Source organism: Carlito syrichta, unplaced genomic scaffold (genome assembly GCF_000164805.1).
Source record: "Carlito syrichta isolate Samal-C Ts95f unplaced genomic scaffold, Tarsius_syrichta-2.0.1 Scaffold277815, whole genome shotgun sequence".
Taxonomy (NCBI): domain Eukaryota; kingdom Metazoa; phylum Chordata; class Mammalia; order Primates; family Tarsiidae; genus Carlito; species Carlito syrichta.
Window position 1 is genome coordinate 8,165 of NW_007221911.1, and position 23,530 is coordinate 31,694.

The window sequence follows — 23,530 nt, forward strand, 5'->3', positions numbered from 1 at the left end:
ACTTGCTTGCCCCAGGGTTGCCACAAACCTTCAATTTGTAAATGATACATATCTGCAAAAAGCAATGAAGCAAGGTACCATAAAACAAGGTATGCCCGTGTATTTCTTTAACTATGTCTCTGCTATTAGAATTCAAGCTTCATGAGGGCAGGGACTTTATATGTTTTGTTTACTCTGGTATTCTCAGGACCCAAAACAGTGTCTGACACATACTATGTGCTCAATAAATATTTATCAAATGAATTAATAAAAGAAAATTATCTTATGAGTTCCAGATGGGATAAAAGCAGATATAAGACAAGTTTGGTGTCTATTCACCTTAACTTTATATTCAGAATAAAAACTCAACTGCATTCTCATGTGCAGTATTTTCATTAGTCTTCCCTAAAACAATATGAACTTTACTAGAAATCTCCTAAGCACAAGTAGAGAAGATGCAATAAAGTTTACAGTTGTTAAAGTCAAATTAAATATTCATCTTTTTAAAATATACATGAGATCATGTCACTCCCCTGCTGAAACTCTCCAGTGTTTTTTTACTCCACTTTGACTTCTATTGAAATTCCTTCTCATGGCCATGTAATCTGACTCCAGCCTACTCTGAACTTCATCTTTTATCAGCGTTTTTTTTGTTTTCACTTCCTGGATATCTCAGCAGTCTTCTCTGTATTCCAATGAGGCAGCAAACTGGTTCTCACTTCAAGGCCTTAGCACTTACCATTCCCTCTGCCTGAACACTCTTCCCTCAGTTCTGCACACAGCTTGTTTTTCATCATTAAGATCTTAGTCCTAAAGTGCCCTCCCAGATCAGTCTACTAATATGAGCTGCTTCCTCCCATTCCCCCAGGAAATGTTCTAACTTATGACTCTGACTTTTCTTTATATGGTCATTGAAAACTACTTTGTTGTTTTTCACTCGTTACCTCCATCTCCCCAGAACATAACCTTCGTGACAGTAGGGACACTGTCTGTTGTACACAGCAGTCCCTGCTGAGCCTGCCTCAGAGTGGGTGTTCCCCGAGTGTGTGTGGTGGAATAAATGAGGACTAGCTGTGCCTCCACCAGAAAGCTTCTTTCCCTCTCCCATCAGTTGAGCCTGGCTGACCTGGAGCTGGAGGAGGCTCGGCTTCCCCTCGGTTTCTCTGCGCCTTCCCTCCCCCTGCTCCCACCGTCCACCCCCTTCCTCTCAGGCCTTACCTTGATGGCCCCTGTGGCTATCTGGATATGGTGCAGCCTTCGCAGTGTGCTCTCTCTGTCGATGAAGTAGGAGGCTGCCAGCTGGTGTAGGGTCTCCAGGGACACTGCAGAGCTGTTCCCACTGCCCCCCACTACAGAGGCACCTCCTGTTGTCTCTGTCTTTCTGCTCAGTTTCCGCTTGTCCACAAAAATGGTCAGGGACTCTTCTCCTGCAGCAAACAACAGGAGTTCACCGGTGAGGCTTTCTGCTCCTGAATCCCCTGCTAACAAGAACATGAAATGCTTGGCCCACAGAGATGGAGCTAAGGGGAGCGTGCTTCCCCTGATGACAATCTCTTCTCCCAGTCCTCCGTCTTTAGAAGTCTCATCAGTCTGTGCCGCAGACTAACAGGCCGCACTGCCTGAGAGGTCCTCCTCCTTCTTCTCCTTGGTTCTTTAAGACTCTCAAAGTTCACCCCCTCTCCGCCTCCCCAGCTTCTTCATTTAACATCCTCTATTGATCTCTGGCTCAAACAATCTACCTCCATGGGGAAGATACAATCCTCTCTCTCAAGTTGTTTATGAGAAGTCACCAGCTATTTCTGCTCCCACAGAAAGGGCAACAGCCTCAAAGCTCCACCTCCCTCCTCCCTCATCAAACACTCAACACCGACCACATGCCGGCAGCTGGCCTGAACCCTTGGAGAGCTTCTTTTTGTCCATCAGACAGTGAGCTAAATGTTATAGTAACTCCTGCTTTTTCGTCCCAGGGCAGAGAAAACTGCCTCTTCAGAGCTTGTGGGTTCTGCCCAGGGTCCTGGTCACATGTTGCTCAAGTCCAACTCTACCCTTATCCCCACCAGGGCATGATTCACCAACCCAGAATCATTGGAAATGGTTTGATCCGTTACCAATCTTTATAGAGAGGAAGCAGGGATCAGGGACTTCGTGGCTTCTTTGCCTGTGGGTCTGACCATTGTAGCCACAGTCAATATTAGGAAGTGAAGAAGCCTTGGGGGGGGGGGGGGGGGCATGGATGACTCAGTCAAAATAAAACTGGGAGCGCCCCCTGCTGGCATGTGCTTAGTAGGAGCAGGACCACCTCCCTTTACTCACCCCATATGCCACCTTAGGAGATACTTGTAAGTAAACAGAAATGTTTTCTGGGGTGAATTGGGATGTCAAGAATCACACTGTTCTCAAATGTACCTGGAAGAAAACACTTCTCAGGCAATAATAGGCTAGGAAGAACAGAAGACTCAGGAAGACTGTTGGGGCTATACTACATGGGTCTTAGAACTCTTTTCAATGGTCTAGCAACCAATTAACTCTAGATTGTGATGTTGCTTACCTCCAAGGGTGGCAGAAAGTAAGAAATGAGTGCCGTACTTTTTAATCAGGTTTTCAGTAACCTGTTGCAGGTTGGGTCTCCTTCCAAGGAGGCGGATGTTCCGTATGAACTCTGGGGCAAGAGGCAAGGGCAAACTGAAGAAGTCCTTTCTTTCTAGAGCCAAGTTGTTTACTTTCCAACGGGCAAACTCCCTAGAGAGAAAGCCAAGGGATAAGGAAACACTCACTGTGTGTCAGAACAAAAGGCATAAAATCGTTGAGGGTCATGTTCTACTTCCACTTGCACACCTCCCCCCTCTCCCCCATTGCCTCTCAGTCCACTTCTTACCAGCTGGAAGCACCCAGAGTCAGGAAGAGCCCCTGGGCCTCCCACCTGTCCTGTCAGTCCTGGGCTGTGAGAAGACCCTATCTCCACTGATGTCCATTAGATCCTCTCCTATCCAGCTTTCTCATTGGAGGGTAGCTGATCAGTTTAGCCACATGAAGGTAGTAATGGTGAATAGTGTAGAGTAATAGAAAAAACAAATATTGGAATAATGGATTACAGAGATGTGATCCAGTCATAGTTGTCTCACAGCGGATGAACCACACCACGTATCAAGACCTCAGTCATTTGTTTGTAAAGTCAGGAAGTTTACTGTAGAACAAGAGTTCTCACTTTTTGGTCTCTGATCCTCTTACACTCTTAAAAATTACAAATCCCTCATATGTGTTTATTTATTGATATTTGCCATAATTAAAATTGAAAAAATTAAATTTATTTTGGTCTCCAATCCCCTTAACTCTTAAAAATTATGATTCCCCCACATTTGTTTATTTATTGACATTTACCTTAATTAAAACTGAAAAAAAAATTTATTTACTTATTTCATTTAAAGATGACAGTAATAAACTCACTGCATATAACAACACTTTTATGACAACTGTATGTTCTGAAACAAAACAAATATAGCATGAAGAGTGGCATGGCTTTGCATTTTTGCAAATCTCTTTAATACAGGCTTAACAGAAGAAAGCTGCCTTCTCATATTTGCTTCAACATTCAGTCTGTGGTTATAATTGTAGATTTACATTTTTGTTACTATGCTAAACTAAACAGATGGTAGTCTCTTAAAGGTTAGTTACAGTCTGGGACCTGAAACCTTATAGTAACTTTTCGTATTCTGTTACATGAAAATTCAGTGTTCTATAATGTAATCTGAGTGGATTGTTCTACCCTGCATGATTTTGTAACATCATGTGTTGGTCATCTGGAAAATATCGCATTATTGAGTTATGCAGATCATCCACATTTTGACACTTTTCATTACATAATATTAAAACATCACATTAGTTAATATCATCACCAAATTCATCAGAAAAGTCTTTCAATATTAGGAAGCTGTCAAACTCATGATAACATACACAAGTTTTCTACACTATAATTTTCACTTAAAAGTTCACATTTTACTAGTAGTAACAGAACTGTCAGTTGTTTTTCTTGCAGAGACTGGTTTCATTCATTTTTTTTTTGGTTTGTTTTGAGAAAATGTCTGCCAAACACTCAAGTCTGAATGGTCATAGTTTGTCTGTTGCTTGTGCTTTTAAGAAAAATGGAGTTCCAGGAAAAAAGTGGCTAATTCAGTACACAACTCAGCCACAAAAGTATTTTTCCTTGAGATGACTATAGTATTTCAGTAGTCTCAGGTGTGCTTTATGTGTACTTATTTCACTATGCAGAATATTAAAAAAACATGTAGTCACTGGTCAGGACTCAACAGAACTAATAAATGTTACTGCTTTAAGGACATTCTTAGGTGAAGCTAGTATGTGTGTATGTGTGTGTTTAGGTCCAAGTGTGTAATGATGAAGAATACATGGCTATTAGTGTCATTTGGTGTGATTGCTTTTATTCAAATTAAGGTGTCAGCAGTTTTGTTTCACACCTTTAGAACAAATGTCAACATACACACTCTGAAAGAGACTAAGAGGGTTCATATTTTGAGAGGCCCTCTTCAAGAAGATGGTGAAGTTGTTCCTTTCTAGTTCCATCAAGGATTTTAATTTTCAAGCTTATCTTCTCATTGAAATGTTTGCATTTTAAAGGAGACAGATATCTAAAAGAGAATCTTTGCCCAGGAATTAAATTTAAAAGACCATATTCATTAGTAAGAAAGGAGCTCCATTGTCACCAAAGTTATACTGGTAAGACCCAGCTCCACTGCCTTAGGAAGCAACACAATGTAGTCTTCACAACTTCCTCACTCATCCCAACTCTGCTCATTATGACAGTGCCAAACCTTGTTGGTCTAACCTTCCTCCAAAATCCATGGAGTGCAAATGATGAGTCTGAAGAATAATAAAATAAAATAAATAAACAGGTTTTCACCAAAGGTATTTGGAACACACACTGAAGAAAGGACAGTCTCTTCAATAAATGGTGCGAGACAATAGAACATTTACATGTAGAAGAATTAAACTAGACAGCTATTTCTCACCATATTAAAAAAATCAACTAAAAATGGATTAAAGACTTAAAGGTAAGACTCAAAACTATAAAATGAATAGAAGAAAAGATAGGGCAAATGCTTCATAACACTGGCCTGGGTAAGAATATTTGGATAAGACATCAAAAGCACAGGCAACAAAAGAAAGTAGACAAATGGCATTATTTCAAACTAAAAGCTTCTGCAAAATAAAATAAACAATAAACAAAGTAAGGAGACAACCTACAGAATAGAAGAAATTTTTTTGCAAACTATGCTACCAACAAGGGGTTAATATCCAGAATATCCAAGGAACTGGAACAACTCAGTAGCAAAAATTCAAATTTTAATAATGGGCAAAAAGATCTGAATAGACATTTCTCAAAAGAAGATGTACAAATGGCCAGCAGGTATATGACAAAATGCTCAACATCACTAATCATTAGGTAAATGCAAACCAAATCCACAATGAGATATCACTTCACCCCAGTGAGAACTGTTATTTAAAAAATACAAAAAAAGCTAAGAAACGCTACTGAGGATGCAGAGAAAGGGAAACATTCCTACATTATTGGTGGGAATGTGAATTAGTACAGCCACTATGAAAAACAGCATGGAGGTTCCACAAAAAACTAAAAATAGAACTACCATATAATCCAGCAGTTCCACTACTGGGCATCTATTCAAAGGAATTGAAACCAGTATGTCAAAGAAAGATCTGCACCCCCATGTTTACTATAGATCTATTCACAGAATCAACCTAAATATCCATCAACTGAAGCTACACACAATAGAATATTATCAACTCTGAAAAGAAGGAAATCTTGTCATTTGTGGCAACATGGATGAAGCTGGAGGACATAATGTTAAGTGAAATAAGCCAGCCATGGAAAGACAAATACCACATAATCTTACTCATATGTAGAATTTTTAAAAAGTTGGAAATTTTTGTGGAATTAAAGAGTTGAATAGTGGTTACCAGAGGTTAGAAAGGAGAAGGGAAAAGGGAGATAGAGAGAGGTTGGCCAACGGATCAAAGTTAACAGCTAGATATGAAAAATAAGTTCTGGCATTCTATTACATTGTAGGGTGACTGTAGCTAATAATAATACACTGTAGATTTTGAGACAGGTAGAAAAGAAGATCTTGAAAGTTAACACCACAAAGAAATGACACATGTTCGATGTTTGATGTGCTAACCACCCTAATTTGATCATTATGAAATGTATACATGTATGTATTGAAACATCACACGGTACCCTTATAAACATGTACAATGATGTGTCAATTATAAACAAATTTAAAAATAAATAAATAAAAATCCATGCCAATTTAAGGCGACAGATCCCCCATCTAACTCTGGAGACAATGATAGAGAGAAGCATGTGTTAAGGAAAATGGGTGATTAATAATTCGTGGTCTCACCAAAATCTTTAAACATTCTGGCTATGTACCTTTATTTATCTAAGCAGTAAGTTCATAATAATATATGATCAGCTATTTTCTTTGTGCAGGAAATGCTAAACTTTAATTAGAGTACAGAGTATTTGTCAAAAGCATTTTCTATCCCAAATCCTACTGCAGGGTAATGAACAGTTGCTTGATTTCATTTCTAATTGGCTGGATGGGAACTAGTACCTCTCACTGGCTAGTTGATAATTACATTGATGGGTCATAAAAATCAGATTATTGATAACAACAACATCACAAAAAACATAGGGTTAGCCGGGCTCGGTGGCTCAGCCTGTAATCCCGCGCCTTTGGGAGGCTGAGGTGAATGGATTGCCTGAGCCCGCAGGTTCGAGACCCGCCTGGGAGCGAGACCTCATCTCTACAATAAAACAAAAAATCAGCCGGGCGTGGTAGCGCGCGCCTGTAATTCCGGCTACTCGGAAGGCTGAGGCGGAAGGATCGCTGAAGCCTAGCAGGTCGAGGCTGCGGTGGCCGGGAGCGGCCACTGCCCTCCAGACTGGGCGACCGAGTGAGACTCCAACTCAAAAAAACAAAAAACAAAAAACAAAAAAAAACATAGGGTTATCAAATCCAGTCACCTTGCTTTGGGATTGGTTACTCCTAGACCTTATTAATAATTTCTAACCTATTATTTTTCTAGATTGCTAGGGGAAAAAGGAATTCTTTCATTTTTCCAAAATTTGTTACAACAGTCAAAGCCCCTCACTGAAAAGAAAGGCCATGTTAACATAGAAGTGGGCCCCTCTTTAATTAAATCTAATAAATAAAAATTGGTAGCTGCATGACTTGCTTAGTCACTTCATTTAGGACTGCCAAACACTACCTCTTCTGAGATGTTTTCTCTGACCATCCTATCCAAAAGAGCATCCTCTTCGCTCTCTGACCTCATGCTGTGGTCCACACTTCTTTTTATTACTTATCATTACATGACAATTTATTTTTTATCTCTTTCTCTTCCATTAGAACATAAACTCTAATCTAAATCTAAAGGATTTTTTTCCATTTATTCAATTCTGTCACACCAGCAATAGGAAAGTGCTAGATGTTCTAACAATAGAGCAATAAATGTTCAACATATTTTCGTTGAATGATGGAATGAGAAATTCTGTATAAGTTGTGGCTTATTTTATGTCACAGCTCTCCTAGTCCTTTCGCTTTTTACAAATTATTGACAACTTCATTTTTTTAAAAAGTTACAAGAATGAATGCATGGAAACAACAACCAATTAGTGATTGATCTGAAATGAAATAAAACATTCTAAATGTGTACACTTATCAATAAGAAAATTTGATTGGATTTATAAAAACATAACATAGGCATAATTTTATGCATTAAAATTAGAAATCAAAGTACTGCTGGTATATTTTTTTGCTTTGGTAAAGTGATTTGTGTCCTCTTCTATTGTCTGCAATGGACAGGAATAACTTCCAAGAACTGTCCGTGACCCAAAGTCCAACAATTCAAAAAACCCTTGATTGGCTCTGTTTTGCTTTATGCTCAAATTACCATCTCCATTCCTCCTCCCTGCATCTGACAATAGTTTCTGCCACACTCACAGCATTAAGGTTCACCAAAAGAAGCAAGAATCTTGGAGTCTGTACTGACTTAGTCTTTATCTTCCTATGCCCAACATCAGACTTGGAAAATCAAATATTTTATTCAAACCAATAAAATTTTGAGTAAATCTTACTTAAGTGAGACAATCACAGCTCAGAAAGCTAAATAATTTGCCTGATGTCACACAACTACTGGGAATAAAGTCTGGGTTGTTAGAACTGGAAGAAACATTTGAGTAGTATTTTCCAATCTTTTTCACATTGTTGTGTGTATTGAAAATTCTCTTTATGTGAATCATTGTAGTCCATGGATGAGGCTGCTCGAATCAGAGGAGACCAATGCAGGAAGTCTTGCTTCTCCAGACTTTGTCTAATCTCCCCAGGACTAAGAAGGTCAATATATAAACATACTTGTAGTTCATTTGCAGCATGGTGCCCATGTGCACACCGGTTAAGAAGGACTATCCCAACTCTCAAGTAAAGAGAAAACTATTAAACACAGAGTGCAAATGATTTATCTAGACTATTATAACCAGTTGGTAGCAGAACCAGAACAAAAAGTTAGTGTCCTGACCCAGCCCCAGTGCTTAACAGCAACTATGATGGCAGTGCCAATAGATCCAACAACTGAGACCCAGAGAAAGTAGGTTGGGTGAAGTTGGGTAGTAAGTAGCAGAGTTGTGCTTAAGACCCAGGTCAATATCACACTGCTGTGTCTGCAACATTGTTCTCCTTTGTGTAGATGAGGTTAAATATATTTTATTACATTCTAGTCCTTTCTAAATGTTTACTGTCCTTTAACACTATTTTCATTACCCAGACTATTCCATTTCTTTAATTATCTACAACACAGAACATGAATTTACTGCATATCCAAAACACAGTACAACATTCACACCACAGCAAAACCTTTCTGGATTAAGGTGGTTTTCTCTCATTTGCAGAAGAAGCAATTGATGTCTTGCTCCCCATCCACAAAAAAACAAAAAATCAAAATCAAGTCCCTACACAGGCCCTTGGGAAATAATTTCCCAAGGCTGCTTGGGAAATCATAACACAGAATAAAAAATGACCTAGAAAAATGAATGATATTGTCTTAGGAAGCTTTTTATGAGCAAATAATAAAAAATAATGGCCAACATTTAATGACTTTTTAGTATGTGCTAGGCATTCTAAGCATCTTACAAGGATTAGCTAATAGAACATTTGAAACACTCCTATAAGGGGCAAAATATAATTATCTTCATTTTATACATGATGAAATAGAGGCACAAATAAGTTAATTTGCCCAGTAGGTAACAGCCAGTAGGTGGCAAGGTCAGGATGTAAACACAAGCTGTGTGGCTCCAGGACACACAGTCTTTACCACTATCCTCTACTACTTTGGCCTGTGAAACGCCAAGGGACAATTGCAACACTGAGTGAAAGTATATGCATGTATGAAGAGAGAGTTTCAATAAAGAAAGAGTGCACAGGAATAGAAACTATATTTGAAGAATTTCCTTGGAAAAAAAGAATCCAAAGGATGCATAAAAGGGGCTACATTTACCAAAACCAACAACAAGAAAAAAACACCCAAAAGCCATTTTCATAGTAAACTACTGTGGGGTGCTCACTCAGAATTAGGCATTAGTGTGGTGGTGCATGCCTATAGTCCAAGACACTCTAGAGGTTGAGGCAGGAGGATCATTAGAACCCAGGAGCTCAAAAATAGCCTGGACAACATAGATAACCCATTAAAAGGGAAGGAAGGAAGAAAGGGAGGGAGGGAGGAAGGGAGAGACACAGGGAGGAAGGGAGGGAAGGGAAGGAAGGAAGGATTAGGCATAAGGTCTCTGCCCCAGGAAGGCTCAGACACTAAGGGCTTCCAGTGGTTTTCTCTTCTGCTCTTATTAGTTTCTTTTTTGCCCTTTGGGGTCCTTCCTTGAATCAAAATAATGGGGAAGCATCTGTGAATGGAGGTTGAGCCAGAAAGTGGTAAAAATGTGCTTCCAGAACTTATTAACCTGGTTCTTTCCAGCATCGGGAAAGCTCAGAAGGCAATACTGGAAGGCAGCCTGAGCTATTCAAAAAGAAATGTTCATTTCCGATTTTTCATTTAACAGTTTTTTTCCAGTAATAAAATAATCAAGGCTTTTTTTTTTCTCTAGGCAAAGGATGTTTTCTATATGTCAATTATATTAACACACACTGCTTCAATTAAGCTATCATCTTTGTTTCAATTAAGACATCAAGTAAATCTCCATTTCAATTTAGCCATTTCTCCTAAAACCTTCTCCTACTGTGTTTGTTACACAGTAAACAGTCTGAGAAAGCAAACATTTCAAACAGTACTGTAGTCCCTAAGTAAAGTGCTTTTAGAACAACAGAGGCCACTTCTTATAGGGCTCATGCACTGAGACAAAGGGTGAACAGAGCTCTTTAATGTGGACTTTGCCTGTAAAAGACATTTCCAAGGCATTTCAAAAGGGTGCTTCAGTAAAGTGCTATGATTTACAGAAGTGTATTTAATTTCCCACCTCCCTCTAACGTATTTTACGTTAACCTAGAGTGAACAAAATGTATTTCTGTCAAAGGGTTAATATACCCACAGAATCATTAGTAAAAACTAAAACAACGTCTAAGGAAGGTATAACCCAGACCAGAAGGAATAATCCGGTGTGTTATATCAGCCACAAATACTGACACTCAGAATATTTTAGATAGAAAGATATCTAAAAATTCAGTGCTGTAATGATCATAGTTATCTTTGTCCCAAACTGCTTACCACTAAGGGTGCAGATTGCCAATAAAGGATGCTTCTGGTTGTACATGAACCTGGGGATCTACCCAGAATCCAAAGGGGCCTGCAGTAGGAGAGATGAACCACAGTCATGCCAGACCTCAGGCAACGGGAGCTTCAGTGAAATTTTGGAACTGGGCCAGCTCTGGGTTTGAAGCAAAAGGGTCTCCAATGAGAATACTAAATGGCTACACGGTGTTCCTAATTTGAAAGATGTAAATAAAATGTAGTGAGCTTCAAGCCATAGCAGCCACCCCGCAGCACTGCATTACACAAGGTCAACGAGAAATCTGCCAGCAACTATCCCCCCCACAGAGTCTCTCGCTGAAGATGGAAGACTCACAAACAGCACAGCTGGGGGCTTCCATCCAGGTGCTATTCCAGCAGTCGCCCACAGAAGCACAGCAGAAGCACCACTTTCCAAGTTTACAAACTGAAAACATTGACCCCGCCTCCATGAAGAGTCAATACCTAGGAAGCCTCCCTTCCTATGAAGCCTTAAGGGAGAGAGTATTAAAAACACACAAACACACACACAAACACACACACACACACACACACGCTCAAACATACAACTATACCTCAAGGAAGGAAGTTAAAATCTAGTCGTACAGGCTGATATCGCTAATCCAAAACCTGAAATCTAAAATGCTCCAAAATACAAAACTTTTTGAGTACTGACATGAAGCTCAAAGGGAATGCTCAATGGAGCATTTAGAAGTCGGAATTTTTGGATAAGGGATGCTGATCCAGTATAACACACATATTCCAAAGTCTGAAATAAATCCCCAATCCAAAATACTTCTAGTCCCAAGTATTTTGGATAAGGGTTACTCAACCTGTAATAAACACTGCAGCCCACAATGTGGGTGGCTCTGCTGAGACTTCGTGCTAACAGCCTGATTATTCTCTCACCCATTTTCTAGTAGATCTTTCATCTTTCCACCTCTGTGTGGGAAGCATGTCCAGGCCCATTTCCAAGTCCACAGACGCGGTTGTCATTGGGAAAGTCATATCCCTATATCCTGAGCACACAGCTCTATTTGCCCCCCACCACCAAGGCATCCCTGCAGGCTTGGCACCATCCTATTCCAGTGTCAGTGTGCCCCTGAATGCTGGGAGTTGTTTGTTCCTCCCAAGTTTGACTCCCAGGTTCCTCCTACTGTTTCCTGCAGGGCCAACCCATCATTGCCTGCTCACTGTGGCAGTGTTCCTCAGAATAGCAGTTAGGACTCCCTTAGAGGTCAAGATGTCCTATGACAACCCTGGAGCCTAGGGGCCTAGCTCCAAGCACACCACTTCGCAAACAATGACAGCCCAGAGGGCTGTTGTGGTAGGGAATATCACCCTTCTCTATTCTTTAGCCCTCCTGATCTAGTCCAATAATCTTTTCTTTTTTTTTGGAAGTCGCAGCCCCCTCCACCTTTTAGTGATTAAAGAACTGCAGTGCTAGAAGAGACTATGCTACCATTCTCCAAACAGTTGTTTTGGTAAGAACCACACTTGTAAGAAAAAGTATACTTAGTTTTCTCTGAAAAATGAAGACACAGGATAGGCTTTTGAATAAAATAATTTCCCCCTTCAGGAATGTTGTCATGAACTCTTTTTAAATATTTTTTATATTTATTTTTAAATTTTAGAGTTGCAGGGTACATATGAGGATTCAATACATAAGTTGCATGGAGGTGAAGTTTGGGCTTCTAGCAAACCCTCTCTCCCCTGGTAGTGTACATGGCCCCCAATGGGTGGTTGTGTGCCCTTTATCCTCCCTCCCTTCCTCCCCCAGTTAGTAGTGCACTGCACCAGTTGTTCCTGTCTTTGTGCTTGCATGCCTAATGCTTAGGACCAACTTATGAGTGAGAACACAGGGTATTTGGTTTTTTGTTTCTGTGGTAGTTCACTTAGAATGATGGTCTCCAGCTACATCCATTGTTGCTGCAAAGGACATGATTTTGTTCTTCTTTATGGCTGAATCATATATGTGTACCACATTTTCTTTTTCCAGTCCACTTTTGATGGGCATCTGAGTTGGCTCCATGAATAAAATATTTAGAAACTTTGGAGCAAAAGAGATGAACTGACCTTAAGCTCAGAACATGGATACTTTACTTGTCATTTTTCCTGTGACTTTACTAGTCTATTTAATCCATTAGCCAACATCCTACAGGGAAACTTTGTACATACCAACCAACTGTGGATAAATACATGTCTTTGTTCTCGGAACCCACGTTTTCCTTGGAGATTTGTCTTCTCCCAACTAGCTTGAGACTTGCCAGTTTGACACAGGAGACTCAATAGGCACCACAGTATTAAACTGGTGATCTTCCTAAACAGTTCCAGACACAATGAAGCCTTCTCCTGCTTCATATTTCTCCTAATATTCCTCGCATCAGGGTCTACAGCCCCTATCACAGAACTTAACCCACCAAGCTAAGACATTATCATTTCTTCTTTTTCACAGGATTCACATTTTCCATCTTGAAAAACTCACATGAACAAGAATAGCCAAAGCCAACATGTGCATTGAGGGATGCCAGATATTTACCGCAGTGACTCAGCTACAATGCTTCACGTTCTCTAGCTGGGCATTTTAGGATATAGGGATATATCATGCCTTGGCTCTCATACAGAAGGCAGTATTTCTAGACACATCACATCATCGGGAGATTTCTATCTCAACAACAGATTACTGTAATGTACTTGGCTATTAGAGCCTTTACTGCTATAATGAATAAGACATGATTAATCTGAGCTATAAAAAGAAATGATAATAAAAACCATAATCTCTTATATTGCTGTAGTGCTTTCCTTTAGTTTTTGTAAAAAATTTGTACATAATTTTTACACATGTTCAATTATTTTATCTATACAGAGACCATGGAAGAAAGAAATAGAAAACATCATTATTCAACTATTAAGTTTTTACAGGTTGGCACACAAAGAGACAGAGACGCTGAGAGGAGTGAGTTGCCCCAAGTCTCAGTTGACTAGCAGTAGAGCTTGACTAGAACTTTGGGCATACACCAACGATCTTCTATCTTTGTGACCCGTGCTCATGCTCAGGGATCACTGTTCACCTCTGTCATACTTTGCAGGTCATTATTTGTCTTGTCTACCACTGAGGCTAGAGAATTCCCCAGGCAGAAAAGTTTCAATCCAGGAGACATTTGGTTAAATAATATGTCAGCCCTTGCAACTCAAAGATGCACAAGAGCAGAAATGAGGCTATCCTTCCCCTGGACGTCCTGGTGACCCATCCTTCTCACTGTCTGGGAGAACTCAAGAAGCCTGGCATGGAGGTAATTTAGCAGCCTGCTGTGTTCTCAAACAACGGCCCGTAAACAATGATTGGCCAATTTCATTCTAATCTTCCCAATTTTGCTCTAATTAAAATCAAGCTGCAGCTTTCAAACAGTTTAATTAAGGATGATTGGGAAAAAGGGGAGGGGAGAGTTGAGCTTAAAAGAGGAGGAGGGGATCACTGCTTGGAGAGTCTCACACTGCCCTGGTGGGGCTTGAAGACTTGGAGAAGGCTCTTAAAGTAGTATGTTTGTAGAATCAATGTGAAATAAAATAGACACATTGGAATGAGGGACCACGAGTCTATGAGATCAAAAGAAACTAAAAAGGGAGCTACAGCATGTGTTTTCCCAGGCAAAAAACCCCAGGTCTTTTAGAAACCCCCAACTGCTCTCAGCATCTCCTTTGCACAACTGTGGAGAACATGGCTCTGCTCACCGCTACTTACCTCCTTTTGTGCATGTCTTTGCTCAGCAAAATGACAGCCCACACTGTGCGTCTCCCCATCAAACGTCTTCATGAGCTTCCTTTATCTACTTGGCTCCAAGAGAATTCCCACAGACTGCTAGTTCCTTCCATTATTCTACAAGTTTATTCCTTTTGCAATGAGGTAACCCTTCTGGTATTTGGGTGCATTTACTTTTTATATGGGCCATTCTTCTCTGGACTAAATATTTTTAGTTCCTTCAACACAGTTTCCAGATCACTAGGCCTTCATGCTTAACCTTGCAATCTAGTTTGTCAATGTATTTCTTTTTAAAAAAAGAGCCACAATTGAACACAATCCGGGAGATAGGTTCTAAGCCACTGAGAATACACTAGGATACAAAATCTGAATACATCATTATCACCATCATTATGACTATTATCATGGTTTCTGTTTTTACTGAGACCCCCATGTTTCCAAGAATGGGTCTAGATGCTTTATGTATTGCTAAGTCATCACCACAGTCATACAAATGTCAGTGTGGTAGATTGAATCATTTTTCTCACCACTGTTAGAATGTCCTTTGACATATTACTTTGCAAAATCATTTACTTGTGTGGAGAGAGTTTATTTCCCTCCATTGTTGATACTGGGCTTGGCTATGTGACTTTGCTTTGGACAAAAGAACTGAAACAGATGTAACTGTGTGCTAATTCTGTGTCAAGAGCTCAAGAGACATTGCGTGTTTCCACTATCCTTCTCGCATCTCTGCCCCGATCGTCATGAGAATTGCTTTCCTCAGGTACTGCAGGTGCTGCCCTTTCAGCCCAGGCCCCAGAAAAGACACCATTAGAAGAAAGACCTAATGGCCTTGCAGACCTGCCACCCGAAGCAAAGCTAACCCAATCAACCTACACACATAAGAATAAATTATTCTTTTAAGCTACTAAGTTTGAGGTTTTTTATATGCATAATTGTGGCAATAGTTAAAGGACACACACCACAAGCTTTTCTCCTATTTTACAGCTGTGCTAGTTGAGGCTCAGACAATTTAGGATACACACAAGGACACATAGCTAAGTAAGAGGTGAAGACAGTCTATGCTCTTGCTACTATCTAAATATCCTTGAATATTGCATTTTGAAAAACAAAAATATCCCTGGTTAATGGTAATCTGATGATCAACCAGTATTCCATATTTCTTACCAGCCCCAGAAGTCTTTTATTCAAGAACCACAGCCAAGTCAGGCATCTTATAGCCTATATTTGTGAAGCTGACATTTTAAATGTAAAGTTAGGGCTATATATCTCACCATCTTCTTGTATCCCATCCCTTGTGGCAGAGGCTGGGAAGCTGCTCTCTAAGATGTTTTCATTATCCTTCTGAGCTTGCAGACGGACAATTTTTCTCCCAACTTCCTCTGCATTTAAGTGTAACCATGTGACAGAGTTCTGGTCAATGGAATATGAACACAGGCTTTGCTCTTCAACCTCCCATTAAACCCTTCATGCTCTCTTTCTTTCCTTGTCTACCAGGATTCAGAAGAGAATTCTGAGACCCTAAGGTGATGACAGAGTGACTAGGTAGAAGTCTTGGTCCTGAATGACTTCATGAAGGAATCTCCCTTATTTTTTTTCCCATAAATTTTTCCCATAAATTTTTTTAATTTTTCCCATAAATTTTTCCCATAAATTGTACTAGAGTGTGACATGAGGAAAATCAAAAGTTTTCATGAAGTCACTGAGATTTGGGGACTATTTGTTTCAGCAGTTAACCTACTTTGACTAATACTGTTTTGATTAGATCAACTTAATATTCCAGCCTGGTAAAATAATCTTGACTCTTGATCTCTTATTTTCTTGCCTGTCTGAATAAGTATTTCATTACCCACTTTTGTTTTCTGGCAGCCATCCTTCCATTTCTCCTCAGCTCAGTAACATTCCTCTGTGGAGTCACTCATCTTCTCACTTCCTGGGTCTACATGGGAGTGGTGTTGGCCTTGAGGCCTTGTTTTTATGCTGTGGGATCTTGGTGTGTGAATCATGTTCTATAGCGAGGTAACTGTCACTGCTACAGATTTATTCGGAACTATTTATAACTATAAAATCAATGGTTAGATGAACCCAGGCTACAGTTAGGGAGAGCAGTCTGTAGATTTTAAGTGATAAATTTGATTAATGTATGAAACTCTATGCTGTATAGCAAGTTTGATAGAGTAAGACTACCTATTCTTCTTTCTCAATTAATCTTTCTTCACTTTATCTTCCATAACTTTCTGTAGAGTTCCCACGCTATTTTCCGTACTTATTCATGAAATATCCCTTACAAAAGAATAAGTATTTAGCTTGAAATAAACCGAAGCTGTTTTTTAGTTATCACCAAGTAATCCTGTAAGGAAAGTACCATAATTCTATCAATTTTGCTAATGAGAATAATGAGGCTCAGAGATGCAAAATGATTTATACAATATTACACAGCTAAAAGCAGTAGAACTATAATTTAAGTCCAGTCAGTCTGATTCTAGATCTTGGAGTGTCAACCACTTGTTTCCTGCTTCATTTCATTCAGTCCCAGAACATCTTACTCCTGCAGAATGGTTTCATTCTCTCATTATGTCCTTATATGTGGCAGACAAAGTGTGGGGGGCAGGAGATATAAAGGTGAAATAAGACACCCTCTTTGCCTGAAGGAGCTCAGAGTCAATCGAAGATAAACAAACAAGTGCTCACAATACATTCGATGGCAGAAATATGAACAGACTGATGGGAATAGGAATCCTAGGTAAGAGTAATTCTTCTGTAGTAGTCAAAGAAAACTTCATGGAGAGATGATATTTAAATAATTATGAAAGGTGAGTAGGAGCTCAGTTGATGAAGAAGACAGAAAGAGCTTTGCAGGAAGAGGGAACGGGGTATGGAAAGACACAGGGCACAGGACACCAAAGGCCTTCTGTGTCTGGGCGAATCTGGACATGCTCACTGGGGCTGGAACCAGGGGAAAGCAGGAAGAAATGGTGGGATATCATCAGTGGCTAAGGGTCAGAATTCATGGACTGTTTGTTGAAATAGTGAATGGATGATTTGGAAAGGACTTTGATGCTAAGAAAATAGATCTGGGTTTTATCCATTGGATAGAGAGGGAGCAACAGAGGACATGGAGCATCTTATACCGGAGAAGCAAGAAAAGAACAAGTGGTAAACAGTGATGCCAGGAGGACAGAGAAGAGGCTGGATTTGAAAGACTATTCTGAGATGGAAGCCACAGGACTTGGATCGGGACAAGGATGGAGAAGAGGCAGCCAGGAGGTGGTCATGCCAGGACGCAGAACAAAGAACATAGGAGCTACAACTTCAGAGGGAAACATGATTAATTCAGCTGTGGCTATGGTTTTACCATAGAAATTAATTCTAGGTGAACAAAATCAAACAAAAGGTAAGAAGCAGACACGATGTGGCAGACAAGGTGCGGGGAACTGGAGATATAAAGGTGAAATAAGATGCCTTCTTTGCCCGAAGGAGCTCAGAGCCAAACCAAAAGCAGAGAGATGTAAACAAGTGCACACAATACATTCGATGGCAGAAATATGAACAGACCAAGGAGGAATCCTCGGTAAGAGTAACTAACTTTGACCACAACTAACAAGTGTCACTTTGAGAAGCTGAGGAAAAAATCAGGATATTTTTCCTATGTTTCACCTAAATGGAAAAACTTTTCTCCAGACACAATTCCAGTATGTAGTTCCAACTTCCCTTGCAGCACTTCAATTCCAGAGCACAGTTGCCCCGTTTCCCGAGGTGTTCCCAGGCCTAGAACCAGCATCACTCATCTTTAAAAACAGCGCAGAATGCAAGAAGCTAAAGAAGTCTGTGGAGAGGGAAATGCCTGATCTGAGAAACTCTAAAATGGGAAACTGATATTGATCCATGACAAAATTCTTGAGTACTTTGAAATGTGAGCAAGCAGCCAGGCTCCCCAGGAGCCAGAATTGGTTTAGGAGGAAAATCTTATGTCAAAATAAATTTCACATATTTTCTTTAGAAAGAAATAGTTGAAGAAAAACGAGCAAGGGCAGCTTTTGGGAGAGAGAAAGAGGAGGGGAAAGGGAGAGAACAGAAGCTCTGGAGGGAAGTTATAAAGTGCTAACAAGTCTAAGAATCAGGGAGGATAATCGTGGTTTTCAAATATCTAGAGATGGATTGTGAAGAAGAGACAGTTAGACTTATTCTAGAGAAATAAGAGAGAGCAGAGTCAGGACCAGTAAGGGGAAGTTATGGGAAGAAAGAGTATGATTCAGTTTCAGGTTGCCCTACATAGCATTTTAGGCTGTTTAATAAAAATTGGCTTCAGTGAATACCTTGGGGCTGAAACTGTCCAAGCCAGGGCTGCTAACCACCTTCTTGGGTGTTTGTAGGGTGGTTGTCTGAACTGGCTGGAAAATAGGTGATCAGAGTTTCTTTCTTTCTTTTTTTTTTTGAGTTGGAGTCTCACTCTGTCGCCCAGACTGGAGTGCAGTGGCTGCTCCCGGCCACCGCAGCCTCGACCTACTGGGCTTCGGCGATCCTTCCGCCTCAACCTTCCGAGTAGCCGGAATTACAGACACGTGCTACCATGCCTGGCTGATTTTTTAAATTTATTGTAGAGATGAGGTCTCGCCAAGTTACCCAGGATCTCGAACATGCAGGCTCAGGCAATCCACTCACCTCAGCCTCCCAAAGCACAGGATTACAGGCTGAGCCACCGAGCCCAGCTGCAGAGTTTCTTTCTAATTCACAGATTTGGGCACCTGATTTGGGTCTGATCTGCTGTCCCACATGATCTGGCTTTCTTATACACCCAGATGCTGCCTATGTGGCTTTGGCCTCTTGTTCTCAGACGAGTGAACCCCGTGGCTTTCAGATTCCACCTGCTAGTCTGGCTGTGATACACAGGCACCAACATGCACACATCTCTCCTCAGTGGTTGCAGAAGACAAAGTGATATATTCTCAGCCTCTCCAGGACGCAACACATTCCTGCTGTTGAGTCCTACTAGGGCATACGTCTCTCAATGAACCAGGCCAACATTCAAGGACTCTCACAGCTTCCATGCCTCTCTGTGCCTCTTTCTTGCTTTTTTTTTAAATTTCAGGAATGGTTTATTGAATTATAGATTTTAAAAATTATTTTGTTATTATTTTAATGGACATGTAATTATTGTACAAACTTATGGGTACAGTGTAATATTCTGACACACATATATAATATGTAATGATCAAATCAGAGTGTGATATTCTGATATATGTATATAATATGTGATAACCAAATCAGGATAATGTCCTCAGTATGATATTCTGACACATGTATATAATATGTGATCATCAAATCAGGGTAATGTCCTCTTTATCAGACTCACAATTTAAAACATATTCAGAACCAGTTGAGCAAGAGGCTGGTTCACGAGGCTAAAGTTTACCTCTGTTACTAGTAAACCAACTATGTCACCCATGCCGAGGGATTATTAGGTGTTTACATGCCTCTGTGGATTCAGAACTTATTCCCCAAAGAATCTTCTTTCCTGTCCCTTCTTCGTCACTAGCATGTCCCCAGGTGAGGCACAAGCCCTCCTGGCATACAAAGAAAACGAGAATTCTCTTGGGCACTGGGGCCCATATCCAAGGACTTGGTGCAGCGCCAGTTTGGGCTATCTCATTCTTCTCCTACCAGGGCCTCCTGCTTAGCTAGTGAGACTTCTGGTCAACTCTGACTCACTCTGACATCTAGAGCTTGTTTGCTCTTTGCAGGGGGAGGAAGAAAGGGGCATACCTCTGGGTTCAGGGGAAAGCCAGGCAGGGTGCAGAATCACAGAGCATTAAACAGGTACAGAGTGGAAGACATGGCGGGGTGCGGGTAGCCAGATTCCCGTAGCTTCTCCCAAACACGCTCTGGCTACAGCAGTCCTAATCGCCCAAAGTTAGGCCTACAAATCCTAAGACAGACTAGGGGGCCTGCCTCTAGTTCTCTTTCACTGACTGCATAGCGTGCTGTGTGTGTGAAGGCAAGTGGGGTGGGACAGAGCATATATCCATCTTGCTACTCTAAGAAAATCCCCTCTTACAAAGCAGCCCAATAAGCAGATGTTATTTGCTGCACCCAAGGTTTCCTCTGGCTTTATGAAAATATTCCTTGAAATATAAGACATTTCCAAGTGGGCATATGTGTTTATAAATCAGTACCTACCCGATTCTAAAGTCAGGTGCTAGGGATTTACTTAACGCTGAATTTTTATAAGCCATGGCCAGGCAAGAAATAAGATACTGCATCTTGGAAATGGCATTAAGCATCACTCCAGTAGAGGATTCGATTTAGAGAAATTCGATTTATACCGCACCCTTGTAGAAACACACTGGCAGTGCAAAGTCAACACATACAGAATTTGCTGCGGGTGCATCATTTCAGGAAGATCCTTCTGTCTGTGGCTTCCTCCCACTCCGGGTTCCCCAGAGCCCAAGTGCAGATGGAGAACTCTTGTGGAAACTGAGAACTACAAGGGTTTTGAGTGAGATAAGCGACCTCCAGTCTCCTGAGACCTGTCTTCTGCATCCCAAAGATGTCCTGTGATGCTGAAAGAAGGAAGGTCAAACAACTGGGTACAGGGTACCAGGGTACAACTGGAGACACTATTTCTCTCAGAATACTAAGTAGCCCAGCCTCAGATGATTCACTTGTTTAAATAAACATCATTTAATGGTCAGGTCCCCTACCTTATGAGTTGAACGCTGGCTCTTCCTCTTACCAGTTGTATGACACCCTCTAAAACTGTGTTCTCTTCTATAATAAGGACAAAGAGTACACCCTCCTAGGGTTCTTATTAGGATAATTTTAATTAATGTGCATAAAGCACTTAGTAAAATGTTGGGTATATGAGGAACACTCAATATATGTTAGCTATTATGATTTATTAATGTCATTAAATATACCACAGCATAGAGGGAATTCTTTGCTTTCTTTCTCCTCAGTGTGATATTCTGACACGTTAAATAGAAACTTTGGCCAACTCTTTTTGTCCTTTGGGAATCATCTATTTTTTTAACCCTTTAATCCTTTCTTCCTATGGGAAAATTGGGGAGATTGTCGAGAGCTTGCTGTTTTGGTCCATGCTCCAATACTGTGTAGAGTCCATTCATTGAGATCCCTGCTTACAAAAGGCTCTTGGACATACAAGCCCAGTAGACAACCCCTCTGATCATTTTCCCCTTCTCATGGTCAGGTCACACAGCAGAAGACTCTCTGAGGCCTCCTGCTAGCCACATCTGCACAGTCCAGTAGCAGATGGTTTTTCAAATTGCTTCACTCAGGATTGGGTAAAACAGTCAGATGGTCAAAGGGGACAAGTTGACTCTAGTCTGAGCAGGGGTGGGAATGCAGGATGAGCATCCCCATCTCAGACGCAGGTCCAGATTGTCCTCTGCAGCCTGGCTTGCCGGCAGCTCCTGGTGAGCAGACTCAGCTGTTTCTGGTCCTGGAGGGGTGACAGGTGACTGGCCTGGGAGCCACATCCTCTCACACAGACGTGCCAAAGACCTCACCCACTTCTAATCCAGCACTCGCGTGGGTCTTTCTTGAAGGCCAAGCTCCCTGAGTCCTGGGCTGTGTCTCCTTCATGACTGTGTCCCCAGCCCTCATGGAGTGTTCAGCACTCACAGATGCCCAAAAGCTATGTGCTGAATGAAGAAATGCCCCACCATGTGCCACTCACTGTTCTAAGCTCCATGTACTGAAATAATTTTCTTGTGGGAGATGTGGGAAACTCTGAGGTGGGAGAAATGTGGCAGAAGCTGAATAAAGAAAAAAAAAGTAGAGAATCTCTGACCCAGAAAAGGCTCTTCTCTTGAAGAGATAGAGGGGGAAAAAATAAAGACCACATGACTAGCCAGTGTCCCTGTCGGCCTGCATCTGTGTCGTGACAGTTTCCAGATGAAGTCTACCTCACTCCTTTCTATAAACACACTTCTCTAAGAAGCAATTCATTCATGAATAAAATTAATTATTTCCTGAAGCAAAAATTAATCCTCTTTTTCTCTGCCTGACTGACTCAAGATCTCTTTACTAAATCTCATCTGAAAACAAAACTGATCTTGTCTGCCCCCTCGGCCATCCTGGATGCTCTCTTCATTTCTTGAGCATTTTTATTTTCATCTTTTCTCTTCACAGACCATCTTTGCCATCTTATCTCAAGTCAGGATGCCTAACCTGGATGTAGCCCCAAATACATGGGAAAATATGGAACAAGAGCCACTGAGTCCTGGTGTTACTTGGAGGTGGCATCCCCAAACTTTATTCTGACACAGCATCCATAGACCCAATCTATCCATCAGTCATTGAGAAGGTATTAAATGTCTTCTCCCTAGCACTTGAAGCGATGCATTCCAATGTGTTTTCTGATGTGAATGCTGTCACTCAAACTGGACTGCTGATCTCCCAGAAATCGTTAGGACCCAGTTTGGTCTAGCATTTATTTTCTGTTATAGGGACAGAATACAACTTTGCACAAAGGAGACACTCAATAAATACTTGTCAGAGGACTGAGTGTGGAAATGCACAGTGCAGTGGTCTTACCCTGAATCCAGTTGTTTAAGCATAAATGATGCCAGATTTTCATTCTAACCAGTAGCCTGAGAAGACCTTAAAGTATCGTTTACCACTTTCTTACCAGGTGAGTATTCACACTCCACTCTTCCAAAGTAAAGTGGAAGGAATTGCCTTTGGTCCTGTCTTCCCTAGACATGCAATTGTTTTTAATTCATTTTATTTATCCTGATGCTGGAAAATGACATGCCTCTCCATGTAAGAGTGTTTTTTGAAATTAAACCCTGGAAGAAATCAGTGTCTAAGAGATGCTTTTGGCATTTTGGAAGGACAGGATATGGCAGAAATAACCAGAAAACAGGGAGAGGAGGGGCAGAGTCATGCATTTTGCATTCACACGTGGCACACAGGGCTGGCTGCTGGGTTCCTATACCG

General features: G+C 40.9%; 1 protein-coding gene across 1 annotated transcript in view; it reads right to left on the bottom strand.

The window, feature by feature from the left end:
• Positions 1-1,197: 1,197 nt before the first annotated feature.
• LOC103254382 (BMP/retinoic acid-inducible neural-specific protein 2-like) overlaps positions 1,198-23,530 on the bottom strand; it is a gene marked incomplete at its 3' end in the record, with an annotated part of 90,245 nt that continues 67,912 nt past the window's right edge. The window contains exons 3-4 of the mRNA XM_021709720.1: positions 2,528-2,718; positions 1,198-1,406 (exon numbers count right to left, since the gene is read on the bottom strand). Of these exons, the coding sequence (XP_021565395.1) occupies positions 1,198-1,406; positions 2,528-2,718 (400 nt within the window). The remainder of the gene's footprint in view (positions 1,407-2,527; positions 2,719-23,530) is intronic.